Raw genomic sequence first — 18166 nt, forward strand, 5'->3', positions numbered from 1 at the left:
GGTGACAAAATTAAACCAATTAGCCTTAACAAAAACGTAATGAAACACCAAAAAACACTGTAAGGATCTGTGTAATAAAACCCCGCCTTAATATTCTGTATAATTAGAAATGATCAGGTTTTATGGTACAAAAACTTATGCCTTTTAACTGCAAACCTATAGGATCTAGATGATTTATTCTACTTTTTATTCCATGTGCATGACCATTCAGCATTAAACAACACTGCCATCTTCACCCATAAGCTGTAACCTTTAGCACTGGGCCGAGGACAAATGGGGGGGACGGGACAGAAGTGAGATAAATGGCTTCTGCCTTCACTATAAGAAACAGACTGACTTCTGTTTCACCAAAAAAAAAAACCCCAAAACCTTCCTTATATTTTAGAGAAGCAGCTTGGCACAGCAAGACCTAAACAAATGACTTAATGCAGCATGTCTGAGCGTGCTGGGGGGATGAGGTTCGAGAGCAGACCTAATGCAGGACACTAGCAGCAGGCAGGAAGACACGGCGACGTGGGAATTAGACTCTGCCTTAAAGCCTTAAATGCTTTAACTATAGCACACTTAACTGGTGAAGCTTACATTTTTTATCCTTAGAAAGTTTTACCTCTCTGCAGTGTGTGTGTGTGCCTTTGCGGTAGGATGTGTTCTATATAGAGGATGTATATGGGTCAATGCTGAAAAAGGGTTTTCAATGACAAAAATAAATGGCATGTGGGATTAACGCTATTTATTCCACTGCACTTTCGATATAACCCACAGTAAGAACTATATTTAACAAAACTTTTTTAATACAAATACTTACCTTTTACATATAAACAGAGCAAAGCAACAACCTCAAAACAACTTTTCCTGCCATAATGTTCTCCATGTTTGTATAATATCGACAGGTGTGTGTGTGTGTACGTTAGTGGTAGGTATACCTTGCTGTCGAAGTCAGCGGTGCTGACGCAGGCTTTAATGACGTAGAGCAGCGAGTCGACGAGCCCTTCACAGCAACGCATCTGCTTCCTGGCCTCCTCTCCCGCTGAGCTCAGGTTCCTATGGCAACAAGCACCCCAGGGGTCATCACCTCACCACAATTTCATATCGGAGATGTAATGAAAGCTCACACACACAAGGTGTGCAAAAGACTGTATGTGTGTGTGTGTGTGTCAGAGAGTGAGCAATATAATGAGTGGAAGAATAGACACCACTTCTTTAATCTTGATCAGTTTTCTAACCGCAGTCTGTATGGAACGTCCCGGAGAAGGAAAAAAAGTGTGTAACAAATTTTTTAAGCCAGTCTGTTATTCACTGTACAACTTTAATATCCTCAATTAGCCCTTTAATACAAATGCAGTCAAGTCAAGCAATGTCCGGTGCCCTGCTTCTTTAGTTCTGCACTAGAGCTAATAAGAATACGGAAGAATACTGTTTCTGAAGCAAATGATGATTCAAGTGAGAGATTAAGACATCTGGGTTGCTGCTAAACTCATAAGTCATGAGATTAAATTCCCTACATCAGCCTCCAAGTCTTCACTGACCATCTACATTTGAAATAAAGCGGAATATTCAACGTGCTGCTGTATTTCTTCCACTTCAAGCCTGTTACATATGGTTAGATGACACCCTTCCATGGCATCTGCGCTGCAGAGAATACATCTGTAGCTAACTGCAGACTAATCAGATCACAAAGCCACAATTATTCATGACTTGTATGAGAATTTCAACGATAAATGTCAAAGTAAGAGCTCTGCACGGTCTAACTACGGTGTAACTTCATATCAACATCATATCCGATTGCGTTGAGAGCAGCCTGAGATAAATGTGATTCTGCAGTGTGTGTGTGTGTATATGTGTATAAAACCCTCCTCCTCCATCAGGGGGAGCTGCAGTGCCGTTTTTACCTCAGGCAGCCGGTGGTGTTGCGCAGCACGAGTGACGAGTGGAATTTGAGCTTGTGGTCGTCGTCGTAGGACGAGCTGCTCCAGCCCGAGTGGGGAATGATCACAGTGTTGGTCAGAGTTGTTAAGGCATCGCGGACGATTGTCATCTTAACTGCATCACAGGAGGACAGGTTCCACAAGACCCCTGCGAAGACAGAGAGAGAGAGAGAGAGAGAGAGAGAGAGAGAGAGAGAGAGAGATGTCCAAGTGAGAAACATGAGCATATATAAAGCACACGTAAAGGTCACACAGGGTTAAGGCTCCCTGTCTGAGTTTATAAAGCTTTTTACAGAACAATGAGGCATGCTGAGGCACACGTGCACACAAAACCAATCTTGAGCAAGTGATTAAATCAGAGGTGTCAGCTCAAGGCTGACTAGGAGAATGTGTTCGAGGCACTAGAAAAAATAAATAAAAAAAATAGAGGCACCCAATCGTGTCCCTCTCCATCACCCCACTCCTCATGAGTGCCTGTTCATTGCAGCCGGAAATGAGGCGGATCAAGCGTGTGTGTTGCCTTGACCTGATTTGGATTTAGCCAGAGCTCTCTCCATCAGCTCAGTGTTATGGAGATTATCTGTTGTCACTGATCTCTGTCTCTTTCTCACTCGTTCACTCGCACCACACTAAGTGTGTGTACGTTTGCTTAAATGTAATCTTCACCTCTCAGAGACTGGTGCACATTTGATTGACACGTGTATTACATGCAGGGCAACAAGTGCTCAGAATATGGCACATTTGATTTTCATATATTCTTCAATTTTGTGCCAAAAAAAAGAAGAAAAAGCAGAGACATTACATGCACCAAGGCACGTACACACACAGACGCATCACTCTTTCTGTGATTGAGCCTCAGAGCATTTCACTGGCCCTGTAATGAGCTATGTCGAGTCGTGACGCTTCAACAACAATGTTTGGGATTTCAATGAAATTGCTAAAGGGAATCGACGGCAATGATACACTCACAGCATGAACATGTTTACATGCATAAATATGTAGACATAAGGGGAAAAAAATGTCTGTGCCTTGCCTTGATAAACCCTAAGGCGAAGTTAAATTTTAAAATAAATAAATAAAATAAAATAAAATAAATACAGAAAATAGCCAAAAAATCAACAGGACATGGAATTACAAATTGGTAGACAAGACAAGCTCTTTTGTGTAGTTTATTTAGGGGATGCACTATAAATTCAGCGATGGTGTGTGTGTGTGTATGTGTGTGTGTGTGTGTGTGTGTGTGGGGGCAAGGAATTTCTTCCGATGGCTCCCTGGTGAGCTCTTAAATCCTGTTCAGAGGCAGTGCTCTGGTTTGTGTCTCGTAAAGTACTTTCAATTAATGGGCTCTGACAGACAAAAAGCCTGCACCGTGGATGTGTGTGCGTGTGTGTGTAGAAACGCGATTTATTTATTTATTTATTTATAATCTAGGTTACTGTACAATCCGTTCCTTTATGAAACATCGTACAGCATCACTGAGTCGACAGGACGGCAGACGTCCACATTTCGCTGCAGTGAAACGGCGAGTCAGATCAAATCTTCATATTTCCACTTCTTCACGATGATACTCGTTTACTTTCTTCAATTTCATCACCCTAATGCTGACATGATTCATCTAACTTTACCGCGGGCTTTTCTAATTTTTGTTTGTCGTGCACCGCAAATGAATAAACTGAAGGAACGTGAAATATAGTGAGAGATTACGATGCAAAGAGGGAGAGAGAGAGAGAGAGAGAGAGAGAGAGAGAGAGAGAGAGAGAAGGAAAGGCGATGGAGTGTTTTGGAGGGAAAGATGACTGTGCAGTGGCGTGGAGAACGTCTGTCTGTCGTCTCGAACTCTAAAGACACATGAGCTAAGGCTGGATCTGGGGAAAGGAGGAAGAGGCATAAAAAAGGACAGGAATGATGACACGCTATGGGCGTTAACACAACTAACACATTCTCATGGCTTGGACTATGAGTTCATGAAGAGGGCCAACATTCCCTATGCCTCAGGGGACTGAAAGCTTAGGAAAAAATGCAGCATGAATAAAAGCAAGCAAGATGGTAGAGTTAAGAGTGTAGTCGAGAGAGAGAGAGAAAGAGAGAGAGAGAGAGAGAAGGGGGTGTGGCCTCTGTGCCTGTTAGTTGCAGTGAAGGATGCTGAACATCACTGCCAAAACCAAAAACTTTTTCTTCTGTCACAAACTGCACAATTTAGGCGACTAATCAAGTGGGTGTGTATTATAATGGAGAGAGATGTAGCTCTAACACACACACACACACACACACACACACACACACGCACAAACACACACACACACACAAACACACACACACGTAACATTATTGTTTGTCTTGTGGCTGTGTGAATGCATGTCTGAGCCTCATCACTTGCTTGCTGTTGCTAAATAGAGTGGAGCATGAAGACCTATTTCTCCTGACTGACAACATGGTGAAGCTCATGGGAACACACACACACACACACACGTACAGATTGACAGTCACTGGTCATGTCTGTCAAGGCCAGGCTACATGTCACACTCCAGCAGCTGTCACCAGCATGTTTACTCTGAAATGCTTTCCTCAGCGTGTGTCTTATACAACCGGCTGTCAATAACACGCTCTCCATTATGCAGCCGTCACAGGCAATAAATTAAGATAAAATTACTGACTCAACACTGTGCAGTCTGTCACCATGACAATTGCAGTGGAATCGGCTGGACAATCAGCTGAGCTTTCAGTCTGTGAACAGTGACTTTGCTGCAAAAAAAAAAATAAAAAAATAGACGAGAATATGAGAGGACGGTCTCTCCGACTACACTGCGTCGTTCCTAATTAACTCACGGGAGAGAAACCCACCCATTGGCTGCATCTGAATGCGTTTTCTGCCCTGATTGGCTAAAAAATCCTAAGGTGACAATGGGGCTCTTGCCCTCGTGTAATTGCAGGAAATGGCGCCGTCATCCACCAATTAGCCGAACAACGTGACACACGATGGTGTCAGAACTAATCACTTCAGCAGTAATGAGAGCTGCTGGAGCAGGGGACAGATCTCTGTTAGAGATCCGGTACAGAGAGTGAGAGAATTAGCAAAGACAGACAGACATGTCACTTTGTCTTGGTTCCTGCATGTAGGGGGCTGTCTGCAATCAATGGTGTTGTTCAGACACTCAAAATGCCAAGTAAATAAACAAAATCCTGCATTACATCTTTTGTTAAAATTATTTCCAATAATGCAAAATGCGACACATCTCACGTGGGAATGAAGAAGGAATGTTTACTTCTTTTCTTGGTAGGTTGCAACCAATCAGGATAACTTTATCAAGATAACTTTTGGAAACATATCAAGCCAAATATTGATGTGCAGACAAAGAAATAATAATGCTGCTGCTATCACTGACTTTAATTTCAGTACGGAATTTCCTGTCTTTGTTATAATGTAAAAGCAGCATTGTGTGTATGTGTGTGCTTACCTATAACCCTAGTGAATTAATTCTCAAAGAAAATCTAAATACACAAAGATATTTACATCTCCTAGCACGCACATACTACAAAAGAGTGCACACACACACAAAGATGATTCAGACTCAAGGGAGGCAACCATGTATGCTGAAGCAGGTGATTAATAATCCTCCACTCCCAAGTGATACAGACTGTGCCTGAAACGCGTGCACACACACACACACACACACAACACACACACACACAACACGCACACACACAACACGCACACACACACTCGACAGGTCACGATTCTACAAATTCAGCATCTGCTGCACTGCAGGGTGAGACAGTACTTAAAGCACTAGAGATCTGCAAGTGGGTGTGTTTCATTTTGTGCTCTCGCACAGAGGACACTGCCTAGTGCTTCAAGAAGTTTTCGTCCCACGTGTCCTCTGGCACAGACTCTCGGGTAAGTCGTGTGACGATGCAGGTACCGCAGCCAATTTTGGCGCGTCTGAGACCCTGGCATATCGCATAGCCTTACGCAACCCGAACAGAACCGGGTTTAGCACCGAGGACGGCAGGGGAGGTCTGATTTAGACACTAATGACTCAGACACACCGGTGAGGGCGCTGGAGCCCACTGTGCCGAAATAGATCATTAGACCTTGCAGAAGGAAGCAGCAGGTCAGACAGTCAGCTCTGTATATGTGTGTGTGTGTGTGTGTGTGTGTGGTTGAACAACACCCCAGGGTGCAACCATATGGTCAATAACAGACAACGTTTACAAGCCCAAAATACAGTAAAGTGCAGAATATCTGATCTTGTCAAGAAGTCAGTGAACCCCAGTGCACATGAGCAATATGACCAAGGCAAGACTATGAGTGACATACTGATACTCCTTAAGCTGTCTTATTAAGTGGGAAAGCAGAGCATGTAATATGGTATTGACCATGGTATTTCTCTCTCCTGTGTTGAATTAATTGAAGCAAAAGCACAGTCTACATGCACAGTACAACACACAACCATCTAAGCAATACCATGTGATCTCGAGTGTGTTATTCTGCTTACACCAGAGCGATCTGCCAAACAATTACAGTAGTGTTTGCTGAATTAATGACTGCCCCCTGCCTCTCTTTCTCTCTCAGAAAGTTTGTCATTTTCCCTAAACACCAGAAAAAGTAAACACATCTGTCCTGAACACCTGTGTAGCATGCCTGTCACAAAGCACTGAGATTCCTTCCATATCTATGTACAATTCCATACCATTCAGTAAAAAACACGTCAGTGATGTTCTTTGTTGCAACACATATTTGGCTTTTTATTCTCACATGGACTGTTTATGAGCTGTTGCTATAGAAACAATAATGCATTAGCATAGGCCTGGCGATCATGTTAAAGCTGGAACTAATGTCTGAGCTGTGCATCTTCTGACCAATCAGACTAAGGAATTGAGCCATGCTGTGGTATAAATCTGATTTTTCTTCTGTTCAAAGCCTTTCTATGATCACGTCAACTTGCAACGTCCATAAAACTCCTGAAATCCAATGATACGCTGCTGTTGGTTAGTGTCAGAGATGCAGAGTACCCATGCTGCACTTTGGATTCCGTCGAGCTCCGTTTCAGAAATGGAGAGCACCGAGGTGGTAACGGCATCTAGAGACGGGAGGGTTGAGCGAGTCCCTTGTTTGGTTACAGTGTGTGATTTATAATGAGTGTGTGGCAGATGGCAGGATGAACACTGAACTGTTAAGTGGAAAGACAGACCGCATGCTTCGCTGCAGACGGGGGACGTGAGCTGACGGTGCACAAATGTTTACACGTTCACTCAAATGAACCGAACGCCAAACTCAGCTCTGATCCAGAACACACTACTCTACTCCAACTTAAAATCTTCTTTCCCACTCTCTCTCACCTGTGATGATCTCTCGCACTTCTGCGTCCACAGTCTTCCTCAGTAGGCGGAGCAGAGCCGGCACGCCCCCGGCGTTTCTCACAGCGATCTTGTTGTCGTCGGTGGCTTTGCCGTACACCAGATTCCTCAGAGCGCCGCAGGCATTCCGCTGCACCTCCACGACCTTGTGGTCCAGCAGATCGACCAGGTGCTTGATCCCACCCAGCCGACACACCTGATGGAATAACAGGAGACACTTTAACAAGATCAAACCGGTTCTAAAGCAGGTGGAACACGTGAGCAGAGAAGAGAGAGAAAGGAGTGCTCGGAGTTAAATAGCAGAGAAATTAAAACATTAGAATCTAGAGAGTAAAAAATCTGAAACTTTAAAATCTATTCTATAATAATAGCCTCACCTCCTCATGATATAAAGTCATATGAATGCATCGTACTTTCTGCTGATGTTCACCGTTCTCTGCACTTTTTCTTTATAAATACATTTATATACAGTAATTCATCTCTTTTAATCAGCTGCCTGGTTTCAAGCACGAGGGTGGAAAACAAAAGAGCTGAATTTTTAGTTATTAACTAAAGCAATAATATACTGCATTAGAATGGCTATGTCAAAACTGCCAGGTTTTATCTGACTGTAAGAAAACTTACACTATTAAAAAAAATTATTCCCTTTCTTGAGGAACTAAGGGTCTTTAGCTTTTTACTTGAAAGCTCCGATTCTGAGTTTTAGGGTTTTTTGTTTTAATAACCTTTGAGTTGGGACAAACTGACCAGCTTATTAGGATTAGCTTTTTCATTTTTGTTTTAATGCAGCATTTAATTAAAAATCAAAACTTATAAGAAACAAAGAAAACGCTTGCTCATCATACAAAGATCTCCTCAGTCCCTGAGTTCAGCAAGTGACATCAACTCAACATGGCTGCTCCCAGCATCAACAGTAAACAAAGCAGCACTTTTACATAAACTCTAATGTAAAGAATATACAAGTATTTGCTTTGAATAAACATAGTTGTTCAATCTACAGCACTGGTTTGAGGAGCTCACTCATCACAGTTAGCTGACTATCTTGTTGCTAACAAGATGAACATCTGTGTTTTTTCACCACTTGGTAGCTCAAAGGTCTAAAATGACACAATTACGAGCTTCCTGCTTCCGAGGCAAGGCAAATGCAGCAGCACAGCTGACTAAACTAAGCCTCGGGCCTACGTCATTAAAGTTCAGAGAGATTCGTTAATCAGTTGGACTTTTTAAAATTCAAGATTTTATCTGTCACGTACACGATTATAGACAGCGTACAACTCACAGTATAATGAATAGAAATAAGAATAAATGAGTATAGTATATGTTATACAACGATCAGGCATAACATTATGACCGAGGTGAAGTGAATAACACTGATTATCTCCTCATCATGGCACCTGTTAGTGGGTGGGATATATTAGGCAGCAAGTGAACAGTTTGTCCTCAAAGTTGATGTGTTAGAAGCAGGAAAAATGGACAAGCGTAAGGATTTGAGCGAGTTTGACGAAGGGCTAAATTGTGATGGCTAGACGACTGGATCAGAGCGTCTCCAAAACTGCAGCTCTTGTGGGGTGTTCCCGGTCTGCAGCGGTCAGTATCTATCAAAAGTGGTCCAAGGAAGGAACAGTGGTGAACCAGCGACAGGGTCATGGGCGGTCAAGGCTCACTGATGCACGTGGGGAGTGAATACTGACTCGTGTGATCTGATCCAACAGACGAGCGACTGTTGCTCAAATTGCTGAAGCAGTTAATGCTGGTTCTGATAGAAAGGTGTCAGAATACACAGTGCAAGAGGGCTGTTTTGGCAGCAAAAGTGGGACCAACACAATATTCATAATGTTATGCCTGATCGGTGTATGTGTTAACAGTACGACAGTAAAAGGAACATGATCTCATCTTGTAAGTGGAAGTATTGCATTTCACGTCTCAGCTCTGTTCACAATGCTCTTCATGATCCTCACACAAGCACTCTCATTATGATTATATTTGATGCGGTGTAACGAATAGTAAGTACAACTCCGTCTTACTTGATTTAACAGTCTGAAGAATGAGGAAGGCATTGCTAGAAAGTGCAATGCTGTGGCTGTAATCTAAACGGACCTCACACGTAAACCAGAATCGTCTGAACGCTGTGCCTGGGGATAAACGCTTACTGCAACCTCAATCTGAACAGCCTGGTCGAGTTAATCAAGGTCAAGAGATCCGCAAAGGTCTGTAGGGGTAACTGAATGCTGGAGGATGTTTAATTTGGGTTTGGAGTGTGGATCCCCAGGAGCGCTGTTTGAAATAAACACTGAACGCTTCGCACCGGAACACTTTTTGCCGTGTGAAGATAATCGCTATCCAAACATCTGGCCTTTTTCTTGGAACATGCAGAGCTCTCGAGCAGAACAATCCTACTGAGTAAAGGCTAATGTCTGGAAATTGTGTATTTATCTGTGATATTTGGAATCACGAGAACAAATACGGCGTATAAATCAGATCAGTGAGCGCTGTGGGTACGAGAAAGTGTGTGTAATTTATGTATGCACAGTGTTATCGCTAGTATCGCTGCAGAGAGAGAGAGAGAGAGAGAGACTGAGAGAACAAGAAAGACAGAAAGAACGAGACCGAGAGAGAGACTGAGAGAGAGAATGTGAAAGAGAAAGAGACACAGACAACAAGAAAGACAGAGAGAGAAAGAACAAGAGCGAGAGCGAGAGAGAGAGAGAGAGAGAGAGTGTTGTGTCTCCGGAAAAGAACAACAATGTTTCCGAGTGAAAGAAAGGCATGTGTGGAGCTCTGGAAAAAAAGAAAGCAATATCCTGAGGTCTGATGGAGCAAATCTCTGAAGCTCAGGGTGGAGCCAGACTTCCACTGCATGCTCTGAACTCTCTCAGCAGGGTGGACACCAGATATCTTTGAGCATAGACTTAAATACACAGAAACAAAACTCAGGGGTACATAGGGATAAAAAGATAATCATGTTTTCTGGGTGTGTGTGTGGACATGTTTTTTTGAAAGTAGCCTTCATTTGCCATTTGTATAACTGAGTAATACTTCAGTGTTGCTTAGCATTTACTTCAAGTGTGTGTGTGTGTGTTTGTGTGTGTTACCTCGGTCTTAGTGCGGTTATCTCCGAAACACAGGTGCTGTAGGTAAGCTGCGGCGTTGGCCTGCACAGAGGGGAACTGATGCTGCAGCATGTGAATCACCTCTGGCAACTCTGGGTCTCTCCATGCAAACTCTCTGAAACACACACACACACTTCATTTAAAGCACAAGACTGTACCGAGTACTAAGAAAAATATTTAGTGTTTATAGCAGTGTATTAAAGACGAATAACTGGAGTGTGAGAGCTATGGATTAGTGACCAAAAAAGTATTTATATTTTCAAATAAAATAATGTAAAAATATAAGTGATGAACAAAAAGACGTCCTGTACTATCATTTCTGTAGCCTGAAATGATTACCAATAAAAACACCAATAAGCCTCTGTGGTGAAAATGACCGTGTGTGATGTAGAGTTAGCATGCGCTGGACGCTCAGTGCTAAGCTAGCCCTGGAATGAAACGGTGACAAATGACTGCTTACAAGCAGAAGGCCATTCTGTATCAGCTCAAGGTGAATAAAAATAGCTCCGTCACGGGGGATCCTGCTTGATCTGGCAACACTGCAAGTGACGCTAGCCAAGTTTGAGTAAAAGGGACAGTGTCTTTTTGATTTGAACTGCATTTTGTCGATTTATTTGAACACGTGTATAGTTTTGATGACTACAGATCAGTGCTAGTGATTGTGAACGTCTCAAGAAATCAGGTTCCTAGAAATGCTTTAATTGATATTGTTGATGTGTCTAGGAATATCTTCCTAAATCAGGGTCAAGTTCCACACACGAGCATTGCTATCAAGCAGGGGAAAAAGTTGGATTAAATAATGAAAGCGTATAAATAAACTATTAAACATCTTCGAAGGTCATAAGCAGATTCTGTATATACAGGTCTTTTTTTTCCCCCGATAGGAAATCATGGTGGGAAATGACAAAAGGCTTGACTTATCTGCACAACAGTCGATAGCGTTCAAGCTGTAGATCAGCTCTGGTGTATGACCATGAATAAGAATGAGGAAATCAATGCTGTGTGTGACGTTAAAACAAATCAAGCCCATACTGTATACAACACACGTATGGTAAATATCACTCTTTAAGCACAAACACAGCTGGACTGGCTAACGTAAGCAGTTTCTTTTTCCTCTGGGTGAGATCATGATTATCGCAGATGTATCCATAACATTTAATAGAATTCACATGCCATGTCATGGATTTCGCTTCAATCCTTCAGCCTGGCTCTGCCTCCTTTAAAAAATCTCTGCCTTTGTTCTTCAGTTCAACAGAGTGGGTAGGGGTGTCAGGGGTCAGTAGGGGTGTGCTAGCTCAGTGTTCAGTATGCTGGACTACTGACTGGAAGGTCATGTGTTCAAATCCCACCACTCCCAAAGTGTCAGCCCTGGGCCTTTGAGCAAGGCCCTTAAAAAGAGGAAGAATAAGAGAAGAGAAAAGAAAAGAGACAAAAGGGAAGTAGAGGGGGAAGGGGAAGTAGGAGAGGATGAGGAAGAAGAAGAGAAGAGAGAGGAAGGAGAAGAGAGAGGAATGAGAGAAATGAGAGAAGAGGAGAAGGAGAGAGGAGAGAAGAGAAGGAGTGAGAAGAAGGGAAGGAGAAGTGGAAAAGAAGATTCGATTCACAGTGTAGCGAGAAGGAGAAAGGGAAGGAAGAGAATGGAGAGGAGAAGAGGAAGGAGAAGAGGAAGGAGAAGAGAAAGGATAAGAGGAAGGTTCGATTCACAGTGTCCTGCACTAATAGCATGCACAGTGCAGCATTAGATACTGAGCAAGCTTAGACCTCACAGCTGTATACATGAGACACGTGTAAGTCACACTGTATGAAGTCGTATGCAGTAAAATCTAAATAGAAGATAACTTATTTGTTTTCAGTGTGATAACCCAGTTTCCCCATTCCAAACCATACTTCCTACTGGGATTTACGTACACAAGCTTGTCCAACAGGGCTTAGCATACCGACATGCAAAAAGTCCCAGTCTCTCAAAAGCGGGGTATGTTAAGGTCGTTATACTTAATTACATCTGAAATGAAGATTGGCAAGGCAAAAATTAAACCTCTCCGACTTCCAGTTATTTCAATTGGATTTTAATCGGAATTACCATTCCTTGTGCATGGATTCCCAGAAACAACAAATCCTCTAATAATTTTGCTCATGGCAGCAGCAGAGAAATGTGAGGAGTCTGTGGGAAATCAACCTGTCTGTCAAGTCAAATGCAATAAACAACAATTTCCTCACCTTGATTCTCTCTATGAGGTGACATTTAACGGTGCTGACTCAGCAATACAGCAGCCGGTGGGATCCCAGGCTGGAATTTGCTCATTATTGCTGGTGAACTGCCGGGCAAATGAGACTCTCTGCTAACATTTTACTGATATATATATATATTTTACACTGGTCATCGATTCTTCTTCCAGAGCTAGCCCAGTTATACACGCTTTATACACTGTAGGCTATATACTGGTGCATGTAGTACCTGATATTCTGTAGTGTAATAATGCCTGAAATCAAACACTATCCTTTACACTAGACAGAAATGACATTTAGCATGCGTACTGGACTCCTTTCACTGAACTGCAACAAACGCCACAGAATCAAGCGCTGCGTTTAAAAAGCAAAACACATCCTTTACATTTCTGCTTCTCATTTGCATCAGCAGAGGGCTGTTTCAGTGCTACAACTTCTCATGAAAATGAAGAGGAGGGGAGAGGAGAGAAAGGAGAGGAGAGGAGACAAGAAGGAAAGAGAAGAAAATGGAGAGGAGGGGAGAGGAGAGAGGAGGTGAGGGGAGAAAAAGGAGAGGAGAGGAGACAAGAAGGAAAGAGAAGAAAATGGAGAGGAGAAGAGGAAGGAGAAGAAAAAGAAAAAGAAGAAGAGAAAGGAGAGAAAAAAAAGTAGGAGCAAGGGAAGAGGAGAGGAGAAGAAAAGAGAAAGAAGAATAGAAAGGAGAAGAGCAGAGAATGGAGAGGAGAAGAAAGAGAAGAATAAAAAGGAGAGGAGATGAGGGGAGAGAAGAAGGAAAGAGAAGAGAATGGAGAGGAGAAAAGGAAGAAGAAGAGAAAAGAAGAGGAGAAGAGTAAGAAGAGAAAGGAGAGGAGAAGAGATAAGAAGAAAAGGGGAGGGAGAAAAGAAAGGAGAAGAGAAGAGAATAGAAGAGAGGAGATGAGGAAAGAGAAAAGAAGAGAAGAGGTAAAGGAAGGAAAAGAGAAGAGAAAGGAGAAGAGAAAGAAGAGAGGAGGAAAGGGAATAGAGAAGAGAAGAGAAGAGAAGAGAAGGAAGGAGAAAAGAGGAAGGAGAAGAGAAAGAAGAGACGAGGAAAGAGAATAGACGAGGGAAGGGAAGGGAAGAGAAGGGAAGAGATGAAGGAAGGAGAAGAGATGAGAGAAGAGAAGAGAAAGGAGAAGAGAAGAGAAGAGAAGAGAAAGGAGAAGAGAAGAGAAGAGAAAGGAGAAGAGAAGAGAAAGGAGAAGAAAAGAGAAGAGAAGAGAAGAGAAGAGAAGAAAAGAGATGAAAGGAGAAGAGAAGAGAAGAGAAGAGAAGAGAAGAGAAGAGAAGAGAAGAGAAGAGAAGAGAAGAGAAGAGAAGAGAAGAGAAGAGAAGAGAGTGTCCTGCACTAATATCATGTACAGCAGAGCATTACTGCAGCAGATACTGTGCACACTTAGATCTCAGAAAAGCACGTGCAGGTGCCCTGAAGTCGTGACCTGATTTCTGATTTTGTGTGTGTGTGTGTGTGTGTGTGTGTGTGTGATGTAAGCGAGTTGCTGTTGAAAGCGAGTGAGTGGACTGATCTCAGTTGGGGAGTTACATAAAAGAATTTCAGGAGGTTATGAAGAAGGCCAGGTTTTGCAGAAGTGGGTAAATGAGGGGTTTCTGTAGTCAGAAAAAGTTTAGTACTTCTGATAAGGTGAAGGTGAAATCAGCAGGCCCTGCTGTGTGCTGTGATGTGAGGTGATTGGAGGAGCCGTGTGTCCTGAAAGTTCTGCGAGGGTTCTAAAAATACAGATCATGATTGGTTCACCTCCTGCAGTCGGGTTGAGGAGGAGACGGATCACTCTTCTTCGTAGGCTGGCATCTCACAATGAGAAGACAAACTAAACAGGGTTTGATGTGAACCGACCGTAAACGGCCGTAAATTTATTGCGAGATCCAATTAGCAAACGGTTTGTCGTTCCTGATTAGCAGGACTGGACTGTGTGTGAGATGGAGGTGGTGATGTGGTGTGTGTTGCAGTGTAAAGGACGGCCGTACGTGTGTGTGAATGATGCACTGATATTCACAGGCAGGACGTGTGGTGGAAAAAATAGGCTGACTTTAGTAAAAAGGCAAGCGCTTCTCATCAGAATTAGCCTGGGGCCATACTGCATTTACTCCGCTTTGATTTACACACACACACACACACACACTTCCCCAGTGACCACTTAGTCTTGTATTCTATAAATCTCTTCCCTACCAGAGTGTGTGTGTATGCCTGCTCTAAACCACCTGCCTGTGTCAACACACACAAGACTGTGAACAGCACACCCATTGTGCGAGGGCATGGAAGTTGAGGGGAGTAGGTCAAAAAAAAAAAAAAAAAGGAGGACAATCTCTCACACTAACACACACTAACACACACACACACACACACACACACACGTCATGCTTTGCCTTACAGAGAAGAAGACGGAGCCGTGTGGGAATCCGCAGTAAAGGGGCCAGGCATGAGGCTGTGTTGAAATGTTTGGCCCCCTGCCCGGTGAACTCCAGAGTGAATGGAGGGAATACGACAGTGTTGAGTCAGCACCAGGAGAAAAAAGAGCCCAGTAAGCACGAGCAGCATCACTTTACACACACACACACACATACACTTACTTTACAACCGCTTGTACAAACATGTTACAAGTTTAGATTTTAAAGAGGCTCATTCATTTCATCCAATTTCAGTAAACCTTCACTAAAGCACAGAGACTTGTGATTGCCTCTAAACGGTGTTAATAACCTGGACTTGTGCATGTAATAATAATAATAAATTAATAAATTGCCTTTATTTGTCACATATACATTTCAGCACAGTGAAATTCTTTTCTTCGCATATCCCATCATTGGAGGTTGGGATCAGAGCGCAGGGTCAGCCATGATACAGCGCCCCTGGAGCAGAGAGGGTTAAGGGCCTTGGTCAACTTGGCGGTGAACCCCCGATCTTCCGGTCAACGACCACTTGCGTTCAGTCAGGAAGAACACACAATGGGTCACGCTGTTACGTGAAAAACCACCCCACTGAAACCCAAGCATGGTCCGGAGTGTTATTCCACCATATTGTACCACCAAATTTCCTCTCGTCACTTATGTTATAAAATGCATACACTTTAAGAGATGTTAGCGAGGCAATGGCTGTTTATGAGCCAAAAACGAGGCTTGACCTTTCTCAGACAAACCAGAAAGTGTAAACCTGAAGAGTTTCCTGCACTGTGAAGCTTTACAAGCTCTGAAACCTGAGACTCCTTCCATAATGTTTCTCCTTCCATAAACACTTTCTGTCCTTAGCTCCGTGTTGTTTCGTAGCTCTACGTTATGCTCTTTTATGTTTTATGTGGCAACAGTGTCCTGGAGAAACGTGGTCTCATTCTGCTATGTACCGCGCCAGCTATAAATGGTCGAAATGACGATAAAAGCTTTTTCAATGTTACATGAAGGTCTCCGAACAAAAACACCTCACCTTCATCAACCACTCTACATCTTTCTTCTCTTGCTAAAGAACACACAGACACACATCCAGTCATGGAGCTAGCAGGCAGCAAATCTAGCAGGATACCCATCTCCTCCTTCACCTCCTCAAAGAGACCGGAAGTGATGATTGGCTGATTGAGCAGTGTGTTTTATTACACTGTTTATTCACTCATATTCCACACAATTCATCATATTATAACATAATATTCTTATTTTTCACTACATCACCAAGTGAGCAGCAACAAATCATTAACGATTATTCAATTTCACGGTCACAAACAGGAAAGAAAAGAAAAATTAAACATGAAAGAAAGGCCGGAAAAAGTAGAATATTAAGTCACACACAGAGAGCAAAGAATTATATGGAAAAAAGTCCAAAGAGGCAAAAAGACATTTGAATTCTGTGTGTGTGTGTTTGTGTGTATACATACCTGGGGTCTTTCTGAATACTGTCGATGGAGGGAGAGCGGATGGCTCCGTCGTCGATGCCGATGCCATGCCGAGAGAAGGCGCCCTCAGAGGGTCGGTATGGGCCGGGCCGGTACGGGTCAGAATAGGTCACCGCTGTGTAGTTGTTGCTTCTTTGGTAGGTCATGTTGCTGCGCTGGCTGGAGCTCCTCTGCAGGTTCCCCACGCCTTAGAAGAAAACATGAAAATGTGAAAAACTCAACTATCTACCAGAACATCAGGAGAGAGAGAGAGAGAGAAAGAGAGAGAGAGGGAGAGAGAGAGAGAGAGAGAGAGAGAGAGAGGTGAGAAAATGTCTGAGAAGTGTGTGAGAAACAGAGAACTGATGGAGTAAGAGCGTCTACACAAGTGGGTGTGTGGATGTCTGGGATTTAACAGCCCCACACACACAGAGTTATTCCCTCAATCTGGAAGCCATTAGTGCTGAATCCTGTAGTAAACACGATGCGCTTTTTGCCAGAGACTTCTCGTTATCTTCATGTACAGGACGTTTGCAGGATAATTCTCGGCAGATTAAATTCTGCAGTAGAGTAGTACAGGCTTGATGACTGACATTAAGACCGACTTTCTCCTTGAGCAACACCTGGATACAGGCAAACAAGTAGGATCAGATGCTATCCTGCCAAGCCTTGTTAAATATTTAGCTGGTGAGCACCTTGGCGGAGTCGTCCTTCGTAAATAATTTCTCTTGCTCCATCACAACTACATTCCGGCTTTTCCACACAACAAGCCGGCTCCGTCCCGACAGGATCGTGTGAATTGGCTCGAGTCAGTCGTGCTATTGTGGATAATAACTCGTAGACACCCACCACCCCAAACACACACACACACACACTGAAGGCAGTATAACTAAACACATTAGCTGTTGGAAATGTGAACCAGAGTCGCACACTGTACGACTTATGCTGATTAAGGGGTGAATTTGATTCCTGTCTTTAAAATCGATGCTGTTTCAATCAACTTGACAAGAAGTTTATATCTAAAATGAAGTAAAAATAAAATGAACACACACTGCATACATCATGAGACACAATGGGAGTCGCTTTATAGGCTGCTAGATTTAGTGTTGCATTGAAAAAAGTAAATCAGCGCTGCAAGAAGGAGGGAAAAATAATATAATTCTGTAAAAAAGTTACAGAAAGTTATATATAATTTACTAAAAAAGGTATTATTTATTACAATATCGTTATGATTATATTTATTATATCATAATAAACTGAGACACTGAGCTTTACACACACTTTAAAGTGTGTTACATACACCGATCAGGCATAACTTTATAACCAGTGACAGATGAGGAGATGATCAGTGTTATTCACTCCATCATGGCACCTGTTAGTGGGTGGGATACATTAGGCAGCAAGTGAACATTTTGTCTTCAAAGTTGATGTGTTAGAAGCAGGAAAAATGGACAAGCGTAAGGATTTGAGTTCGACGAAGCTAAACCACTGGATCAGAGCATCTTCAAAACTGCAGCTCTTGTGGGGTGTTCACGGTCTGCAGTGGTCAGTATCTATCAAAAGTGGTCCAAGGAAGGAACAGTGGTGAACTGCCGACAGGGTCATGGGTGACCAAGGCTCAAGGAGATAAGGCTGGCCCGTGTGAGCCGATCCAACA

At 42.9% G+C, this 18166-nt stretch overlaps 1 protein-coding gene across 8 annotated transcripts in view; it reads right to left on the minus strand.

Moving 5' to 3' along the window:
- Positions 1–18166, minus strand: part of LOC131354001 (plakophilin-4-like) — a 119851-nt gene that overhangs the window by 7637 nt on the left and 94048 nt on the right. For all 8 annotated transcript variants that reach the window (XM_058391199.1, XM_058391197.1, XM_058391203.1 and 5 more), the window contains 5 exons: positions 16513–16717; positions 10376–10508; positions 7266–7479; positions 1890–2073; positions 924–1041 (listed from right to left, as the gene is read on the minus strand). In XM_058391199.1, the coding sequence (XP_058247182.1) occupies positions 924–1041; positions 1890–2073; positions 7266–7479; positions 10376–10508; positions 16513–16717 (854 nt within the window). The remainder of the gene's footprint in view (positions 1–923; positions 1042–1889; positions 2074–7265; positions 7480–10375; positions 10509–16512; positions 16718–18166) is intronic.

This window comes from Hemibagrus wyckioides, linkage group LG06 (genome assembly GCF_019097595.1).
Source record: "Hemibagrus wyckioides isolate EC202008001 linkage group LG06, SWU_Hwy_1.0, whole genome shotgun sequence".
In the NCBI taxonomy this organism is placed as follows: domain Eukaryota; kingdom Metazoa; phylum Chordata; class Actinopteri; order Siluriformes; family Bagridae; genus Hemibagrus; species Hemibagrus wyckioides.